This window comes from Charadrius vociferus, unplaced genomic scaffold, assembly GCF_000708025.1.
Source record: "Charadrius vociferus isolate BGI_N301 unplaced genomic scaffold, ASM70802v2 scaffold342, whole genome shotgun sequence".
NCBI lineage: Eukaryota > Metazoa > Chordata > Aves > Charadriiformes > Charadriidae > Charadrius > Charadrius vociferus.
Window position 1 is genome coordinate 1,539,949 of NW_009647231.1, and position 9,673 is coordinate 1,549,621.

The 9,673-nt window shown below is 45.2% G+C and overlaps 1 protein-coding gene across 1 annotated transcript; it reads left to right on the top strand.

The window, feature by feature from the left end:
- Positions 1-4,915: 4,915 nt before the first annotated feature.
- BAG2 (BCL2-associated athanogene 2) lies at positions 4,916-7,840 on the top strand. The gene is made up of 3 exons (XM_009879843.1): positions 4,916-5,008; positions 5,780-5,978; positions 7,003-7,840. The coding sequence occupies exons 1-3, from the start codon at positions 4,916-4,918 to the stop codon at positions 7,392-7,394; spliced, it is 684 nt and encodes a 227-aa protein (XP_009878145.1). The 3' UTR covers positions 7,395-7,840.
- The last annotated feature ends 1,833 nt before the right edge of the window (positions 7,841-9,673 follow it).

Here is a 9,673-nt window from a genome sequence, read left to right on the forward strand (position 1 = left end):
GGGGGGCGGGATGGAGTCGGTGTTCCCGCTCGGTAGCCCCACAGGCCCCGTCCCGCGTCCCTCCGGCGGGTGTCCTGTAAGAAGATGCAGGAAAGCCGCGGATAAAACGCGGTGTCGTTCGGGCTCTCGGAGGCCCTCGCAAGCCTTTAAGCCGCAGTGCTGAACGCCGGCGGGTGAGGCTTCGTGCCTCTCAAACCTCCCTTTGCGCTTAGGGGTCTAGCTATAGATGTTCTTGTTACCCATGTTTTTGTCCACCTTTTTTCTGAAGTGTAATAAATCTCGTAACTGTAACGTGAATAGCATCGCGTTCCCCAGCTTAGGTGTGTTTTTCCCAGGTAATTGCGAATTTCATCATTGCGCTGAGACGCGTCCTTGTCTCCTCCTGCTACTTGATGTTCCCCAAAAAATCCCATTTGATTTTTTTTCCCCCAGTTTGGCCGCGTGAGAGACGATTCCTTGCCTTTAATCATCTTCCTTGTCCTCTGAGCTCTGCCTAATTACACAGTGTCCTTCCTGAGGTGGATGGATGCTCAGGGTGCCGTGGGTGTACCACTGATTCACCTCCTGCCGGTACTGTTTCAACACGCCCTTTCCTTCATTACAGCCGCATATTGATCAGTGGCTTTCACAGAACCACCCCGAATGTTTCTAGGACTTGCCTGTAATTAAAAGAGCTCTGTGGGATACAGGAGTTGCGTTTTCCCCTTTCTGCCTGCATTACTTTGCATTATTCAGGAGTGGACTTTATGTGCCTTTATATTAGCCTTTCGCTTAGCTTGATTAAATCTCCTTGAAGTCCTTCGCAGACTTCTCTCAATTTGACTAAACAAAATCACTGTCTGCAAACAAGTCTCGCTGCTCACATCGAGGTCTAGTGCATGAATATATAATCACAAAATGAGCATCAGAATATGCAAAAATGTGTTTTAAATTTGCTGAGTGACTCTGAAACAAAGCAGACAGTTCGGTTAACCAGAAACTAAACCCCAAATTAAGCTTCCCAGTTCACTGTGGGTCTTTCAAACAGGCGTAGTTCTAAATGCAGGACAGTTAGGAAAAAAGAGCCAAACTATTTTGATTGAAGTCGCTCAAGTCTTATTTATTTTCCACAACTAATCAACATGCCTCATTTCAAAGTTATTTGAATGACAGGAGGAAGAGCTTCCCCACTTCTTCCTTCTCCAGCTGGTTTAGTTTAGCTATAGACCCTAGCTATAGAGATGTTGCTTGTAAATATAATGAGTGAAAATTTGTCAAAGTGAACTACAGGCTTTAATTAAACCCCTCGACAGTCGCAGTTCTCAAGTTGCTTAAGGTCTGCCGAACCCTGCGGCAGCCCTCATCCCATTGGAAATGCTCGGGTTTGAACAGCCTTCCCTTTTCTCCCTTCCCTTCCACCACGACAGCTGCTTTTCCGACAGCAACAGGGTATTTTTGTGCCTCCCTGCTAGGTGTTTGGGGAGGGAGTATCTTCTTGTAGGGAGAGTGAGCGGGACAGAGGGATCAATCTGGCTGCCAGGGTGCGAGCCCCCCCAGCAGGGGCAGCAAGGGGTGCGGGTGGCACGTTTGTCCCTTGTAAGGGCTTGGACCTTCGTGTTGCCCTGGCTGCTGGCGAGGGCCGAGACATCTCGGGAGCAGCTGGAAGCAGGACCAGAGTCTCTGTTTATGAGTCACCATGTTCTGGTGGTTGTGCTAAGTGAATGCTCAGTCCTAGGTGTAATGATACATGAGATAAGTCAGACTCTTGGCTTTTTTTTTTAATCTTAATTTTTTGTACTTTTCTTCCTGATCTCCTTTGGAACAACCATATTCCCGCACCGTTCCTTTGTATGCGGTCATGGGGACTGCTTACCCAAGAACAGAAACTTGGTTTAAGCAGCTGAGGATGCTGGGGTGAAACCCCCTGCTTGGTCTCCATCCAGTGTGCTCAGCTCTGTTTCAGGAAAAAAGCTGCACCATCTTCAGATGTTTCTTACTTCCTTTGAAAATTTATCTGCAGCTCCAGCGCACAGGCTTTACCAGTGAGCTGTTTAAGTCAGTGAGTAGTTTAAAGGACAGAGTTATTGCAGCTGTCATAAGAAAGCGGGTATCGAGTTTCTCATCTGGAAACAAAAGCACAGGCTGGTCCACCTGTTCTGCGGGGGAATGCTCTGCTCATGCAAATGGTATGTAGGAAAGAAAGGCACTGCGTGGCTAATCGCTCTCGGACGGGGAAAAATCAGAAGTAAGGAATGTTTGGGGTTTTTTTTTGGTCTTAGGTACTGGATGGAATATTTAGTTGATGGTCAAAGTGACAAATACACTCCAAGTAAAAATGTGATTGGATGTTTTCATCTGTTAGAAAAAAGATCATACTGCTGCATCGAGATGATTGATAATTGGGCATTAATAGGAGTTTTGTGTTCTCTTTTCTTTGCCTTCTGTTCTTTGGTTGGTTGATTTTTTGAGACTTGGACTGTGTTACCACCCTTTTCCACATCGGTCACCTCGGCTAGAGGTTTATCTCTTACAATTTATTTATTTTTTGTTCCCCACACCAAGAAAGTGAATATTTACACAAGCCTAAGAAGTTAAAGCACATTTTAGCACAGAAGTTATGAGAGCTGCCTGCGAGGTGTGGACCTGATGCTCTTGCAGCGAGCGAGGAGGGAAAGGTGCGCAGTGCCTGCCAGGGGGCTGGGGTCTCTCCCAGGCTGTGGTCTGGGGGCCAGAGGAGCCAGCAGGACCCAGCCCAGCGTGGGGGCAGGTGGCCACAGGCCTCGGTACAAGCTGGGGCAGAGAAATAGGGTGAGACTGTGGTGGGTATCTCACCCCGATAAAGCTCTGCAACATCTTCTCTGGAGCACTAACTGGTTTTCTGAGGCAGGTGTGAGTGGTTTCCTTGGGTTTTGGTTTGGGTTTTTTTTTTTCCCCACCCTCAAGCGCTGTTCCGAAATGATCCTGTCCTGTTGTGACCTCCAAGGGATCCAGGTCCCTAGCAGCCACAGCGGGCCGTTTCCTCTGCTCCCTTGCCCTGCCTTTCTCAGGCCATTCCCTCACCTTCTGCTCTCCTGCTCGCTGGCTGGCTGCTCAGGTGCAGCCTTTGCTGCCCACATGCTGTGTTATCCCACTGTGCCTCTGCCCACGACAGGTCTCTGAAACCCCAGGAGTTTATTTTTTAGGGTTATTTAGACCCATCGCACTGCTAATAATTGGTCGGGATGGAAATTTCTAGAAGGGATAGCAGAGGGGTGGGGGAGTCCTGATGTGCTGCTTCTCTGTCCCGTTGCCCCGGCGGTGGGAGCTGGTGTGCCCCCTTCACGTGCCGTTACACGGTGCCAGGGCAGGCACTCATTTTCACTGCCGTTTATGGAAGCAAATACACTAAAGTTAAAATCCCAGTGGATTTTAGTTGTGTGGCACTCTGTATTGCAGTTGAAAAAGTGGTTAAAAGAATTCCCAAGAAGAAATTATTGCAAATAAAACAGTTCTCAAGATTTGGTTTTATGACTCTCTGTAAAATAATGTCAATCAAAGTTCCTGTTGGTAAATTATGTGGTTGGTTTTTTTTTTTTTTTCAGTATACAGTCATTAATTCTGATCATTTGGCTTTTAGGTCCTACCTCGCATACCAGTAGCTGGCTTTTGGCAGCAGTGATGTTTTAGGCTCTCTCTTTAGAATTGCACCAATTCAGCACGCATCTCTGCAATGCAGTTTTTCCACATTCTTTGTAGGACCCAGCAAAGCCTGTGGAAATCACGGATTAATCCATATAGACCTGTAGTCTTAAAATCAGTACAATGATATACTGAATCCGATTTAAAAACACTACTAAGATTGAAATTCCGCACTTCCAAATTTTAATTTTAAGCTTTCCAGCGACCACAATACATTTTTAAAATTGTGAAAATACTAGTTTTTTAAAGAGGCATGGTAAGGCGTTTATGAAAATATTGCCAGACTTCCTAAATTACAAAGTGCAGACATCTGAAGTATGAAATGACTCCACCTGCCTCACTGCTCTTACTAACCAGTCCAAAATAATAATTAAAAGTATTTGCTCCCGGCAAGAATTTGCATTGCATTAACTTTTCCCACTCCTCCTCAGAATGAACATTAAAGGCAAGGCCCGAAGCTGGTGCTTTCACTGACTAAATTAGGCTAAATATTTTGTAAAACAGAACCATTTCTTGAGCAGGCTGCCTGCGAAGTGTGACTATTTATATCCTCAAATGCTCCCGTTCTGCCTTTTTTTGCCCTCTTTTCTCTTACTGCTGTTTTGCTGGAGTTACCTGCCCTCAGCCAGCCTTTGAGGAAGGAGCAGTAGCTCCATACCTGTCTCATCAGACAAACCCTTATCTGTTGAAGCAGCAGTGATGAGCCACTATTACCTTCTCAGGGCAGCACCCAGCAACGTTGAAGAGCGCAGAGCATCTAAGAGACTTAAGGATGATTTGGTTTGTTTCCCCTTCCTGGCCAGGTTTAATAAACGTTTCAGGGTAGATGGATTCCCGTGCTGCTCACAGCAGCTAGACCTCCCAAGCTGTGTGTTGAAAGCATCTGAAAACATCAGCCACGTTCACATGATATTCGACTTTTCTGTGGGGTCTGGGAAGGCAAAGTTGACATTTTTTGGCACAACTCTTGTAGCCAGCTGCAGCTTGGCAAGTCCTTTCCGAGCCTCTGCCCTCAAGCCTCCAGGGCAAAGCCAAGGGATGGGGGACATTTCCCTCTTGTCCCCAGTCTCCAAGGTAGTTTGGGGTTCCGAGATGTACTTTTCCAGATGACTGGCTGAAAGCAAAACCCCACTCCTTAAAACCATGCCGGGGAATAAGACATGAATTAAGGCACTGGACTCAGATTTCTAGTACGGCATTTTCACCTTGTCGGTGGCCAGATGGGTCTGTACCTGTGGCATGAGGATGAGGGCAGACTATGGGCACGCAACCACGCAGCTTACGGAGACTGAACGGTTCTCAGGGAGAGCTGTTTCTGATGGGCTTTCCCCTCACCTCTGCTGCACCACACGTGAGTTTCAGCACAGTGAACAGGACTGGAGTAGGGGTCCTGTTTTGGGAGGAACCAAGTTTCCTGCTTCCCTGGAAGCCCGGAAACAGGAGCTGCTCCCACAGAAGCTTCCTTCCCTTGTCAATCACAGCGAGCATTGCTCTGTGGAAAACACCAGTGACCGTCAGGGCAGGTGGTCCAGCATCTTCTCCCAGCCACCAAGGCACACTACATGGCGGGGAAGCCCTTGTCACATTAATAAAAGTGTGTGAGCTTTGTCCCTCTTGCCCATTTTTCTCCCTCGTGAAAGGGGTCGTGCGGCTACAAGGTGGAGTTTGAGTTTTCCGGAGTGTTTGTTGCTTTGTAGGTGGGTCGCAGTGGTTCTGCGCGGCCGGCCTGGGAACCGCAGGGGAGCCAGGCCTCCTTGCTGCCTCCACCCCCACAGCTGCAACCTTCACCCCCAAGTTCCCTGATGGGGACCGGGCCAGTTTATCTTCTAGTTAAGCAGCTGATAATAATTGCCAATTAGCTACAGAACTGTGGGCCTGCTGTGGGCCTGTAGTACTGTCAGGGTCTGGATATCCAGACTAACCACAGAGTAGGATAGAACAGCGCTGTCAGTAAAATAAAAAGTTAAAGTCTGATTGAATTAATGTTGTTTTGTTGTTCCCCCCCCCTTTTGTTTTTTGAAATTATATTGAGTCTTGAAAAACAAAATTAAGATACGGGAGAAGGTTGTGAAATCAGAGAGTCTGGCTCATGGAGAATTAAGAACTGACTGTACTTCTTAAGCTGAAGTTTGAAAAAGCAGTTCTTGGCAGCTATGTAGGTGAAGAGCTATTTTATTATTTAAACGTTTTGTTTGGTTCAACCACGTGCAGGGTAGAGGCTTTCCGTGACGCAGCATCTGCTATGGAGCAAGAGAAAGAAATCCTGCTAGAAATGATCCACAACATACAGAACAGCCAGGATATGCGGCACATCAGTGAAGGTGAGCAGCTGCTTTGCCGTACCCTCCCAGCTGACCCACAGCCAATACAACCTGTGCCTTAGGCAGCGGCTCCGGTTGGTCGCTTGCTGCCAGTGAAGGTGCGGGTGTTGGAGCCAGTGGAGGTTGCTGAAGGGCCAGCCAGTACTCTGGGATCCCCTTGGTCTTCACCGTGTAAATTCACATACTCTTCAGCTGGATGGTCTCCCGTGAATGTCACTACTGTCTACATGAAAGCCCATACTCAGTTCACAGATTTATTTTCAAAACCCAGGTTAATATAGCTCAGCTGAGGGAGCAGCAGTTGATGGTAATGATGATGATTAAATATAGTTGATTTTAATGGATTTGACTACTGGACAGGCATGAGAGCTACAAAGTGTACAGCCTGCAAATACCTGTTGATAAGGTTCATTGTTGTGGTTGTGTGATACATGGCTTTAAATATATTCCCTAAATCTGGTATGGTTTATATTAGGAGCTTTAAATTGCTGGTTTATTGGCTCTTCAAGAGCCTACATGGCAAATATGTTGTGTCCATATTTTAGGAAAACCTTAAGTTTTCAGAAAATAGAAAACCATTTTTTTTCATGGCTCATAATTGCATCTGGTTGTCAGAAATCGTTTTTTTCTTTATGGCCTTCTGAGGTACTGTCTAAATCTCTCCCTCACAGTGGCACAGAAGGTCCTTAATGTGCCCATTCTGTTAATGAATAATGTTTCCTGATAATAGTGTATGCTTTGCTTTAATGTGACACAGCAAGCATTGTGTTAGCAGCGGAAAAGCATTGCTTATATTTTTAGTAGAGCTTAATCAGAAGACGTTAGCTTCGGTGAAATAAGTGGGACTTAGGCAAATGCAAAAAACTCTTTTCTGGCCCTTGGAAATCTTGTTGATGATTGTCACTTACTTAGAAAACCAACATTGTTTATTGCAAAGCTATAGCAGTTTGATTGTCTTGGTGATGTTATTTGCACAGGAAAGTATTCATCTTTAACCTAGAATACTTTCTTGTCTTTGATTTAGGTGAGAGAGAAGAACTTAATTTGACTGCTAATCGTCTGATGGGCCGAACCCTCACTGTGGAGGTTTCTGTGGAAACCATCCGAAAACAGGAATCCCTACTGCACGCCACCAAGATGATCGATGAAATTGTCAATAAACTTCTAGATGATTTGGAAGACGCCAAAATCCGCTTAATGTCGCTTTACGGTGCGTGCACATCTGACGTGCCAGCAGGACCCATCGATCAGAAATTTCAGTCCGTGGTAATCGGATGCGCCATCGAGGATCAGAAGAAAATCAAAAGGCGGCTAGAGACTCTGCTCAGAAACTTAGAAAATTCTGAAAAGTCAATCACATTGTTGGAGCATCAGAAATCATCCGTTCGACAGTCTTGCAACAGCAAGCAGGATTAAATTATCCTCCTGGCTACTTCTGGCAAATCGCAGGATGAGCAAACCTCCATAAAAAACACACAGAAGCTAAGAAAAAAATTCTCTGTACAAGCACACGCGTATATACGCATGCACACGCACCGAAGTATCTTTGATTGCGAGGTGCGAGCATTTAGTGGGTTTTGGTAGCATTGGTTGGCATTTTCTTTTGGCAATAATGAATGCTATCAGTTCTCCTGTAGAGTCGGTACTGCTCTATTGCAAACTGTAATTGTGCTTCTGCTGAACTGTCAGAAACCGTCCAAATTTAGCCTTTCCTCCATTCTCCTGGGTTGTTTTTTTTTTAAACTAAATTGGTTTTGTCATGTAGTGAGATCTCAGCTTTTCTCTGCTGTATACATAGCGTGTGAACCAGACTTTTGGGGACAAAAGACAAATCATGGCAATAAATCAAAAACATTAATAAACGGTGTATTTTCCTAAACAACACACTGTCCTACTCATTACCATTTATCACTTTAATAATTTGGCACTATTCATAAGTAGATCACAGTGCTTTTAAGAGACACATCCTAACTCAGGAAGTGAAAAGCAACACGTCCATCCCAGGCTGGAAATGAGCTCCAGCTCTGGCGACACACCTTCCACACCAGCGCAGCGAACCCTGCTGCCTCCCACCGCCTAGCTGTACTGCCAGGTTGCTGTGGTTTTGGTTTTTTTTAAAGATAATATAAAGGGGAATTGTATTGTATCAGCTACTACGCCGCAAATTCATTTTGCGTCACCATCTGTGAAGCAACAGAGCAAAACAAACAGCTGAATTCTCAACTGGCACATACCCTATCTGTTTCTTGTGTAGGATGATAGTACACTTTTTAAAGTTTCACATTACTTACTCTTTGGGTGAGTGGTTTTTCTTGTGGTTTTATTTTTTTTTTCCTTCTACCCTCTCACTCCCTGTAATTTCTGCTCATCATCGCCATGCTTTGTGGTTGTGGGTTGAAAGTTGCAGATTTTAGGGTAAACCTGGAATTTTGCAACCCCTTCCCCGCATAGCCTGTCAGTCTTGTGCTATTTCACTAAGGGTGGTGGTCACGGAGAGGAGCAGGGGGCTCGGTGGCTCAGCCCTCGTCCATCTGAACTTGGCTCAGATTAAAGCTCAGCTGGAGGGAGCAGGACAGGAGGGAGTGATGCCACCAACCGCAGCTCCCTCGGTGGCAGTGCGCTTCCTTGAGCGTTACAGCCCCACCACCACACCTGGATGCTCTCAGAGCACCAGCCCGGCTGCAGCTCTAGAGCTCCACGGCTTTAAAGGCCTTGAACAGATGCAAGCAGGCTGCCGGGGAACCCAGCCCCGTGCGCCTCGCAAACCTCAGCCGCTCTGAGGCTGCTGTTACTGTGTTGTATCCACATAAAAGCACTCCAGAGGGCTGCTTTCAAAACGAGCCAAGTTTCAGCTTTGAGGTTGTGAAAAGGTCCTAAGCTTTTGCTGAGAGAGATTAATTCTATAATAGCTCCATTTTAGAAATAACTAGTCCATTTTAATATGGTTTAGTTCCTTGTGAACTTTAACAAGAGAAGAAAAGCTTCCGGCTATTTAACACCATTAACCCCCTTGACAATAATATACAGCGCAGGTTGTTTGCAGAAATCATGCTGTGAAATAGTTAAGTTGAACACAGCCTATCGAGGTTTAGGCTATTGCTTCTGAATTATTTTTTTTTTTAAGGCCACTATAAGGTTATTCAGGCCAAGAGTATTAAGGGTTTTTTTTGTTTTCTCTTTTAGATCCTCTTCACTGTATCAATAACTAAAGGGTTTTTTTTATAGCACTTTATAAACTTCATAGTTTATAACACAACACAGGTGTGTGTTCCAAGGATGAAATGAGGTACTCACAATCTGGACATCAACACATGAGTTAATAGTGTAGATTTAACTTATTGTGGGCTGTTACTGTTTGTTTGTTTTTGTTTTTTTTTTTTTAAATTCTTTCTTCTGTTTGCCTTCTACTTTCTTAACTTCTGTCATCTGACCCATAGAGGGTCTGCAATACATCCATCACTACCCTCTCCTATGCTTTACGATTGCATACTGACATGCTATGTCTATTAAAGATCCCACAGTTCTGAACAATCTAATTTTAAACCCAGTGATACTCTCTTTAAAGTTTCTTTCACAGTCACACCTGTAAGCCACAGCAAAAGACATCTACTGAGCATTTTACTCCGGTTTCATACTGACTATCTTAAACATTTACCATTGTTAAAGTAACTCAAAATAGCTAACTGGCATCCTAC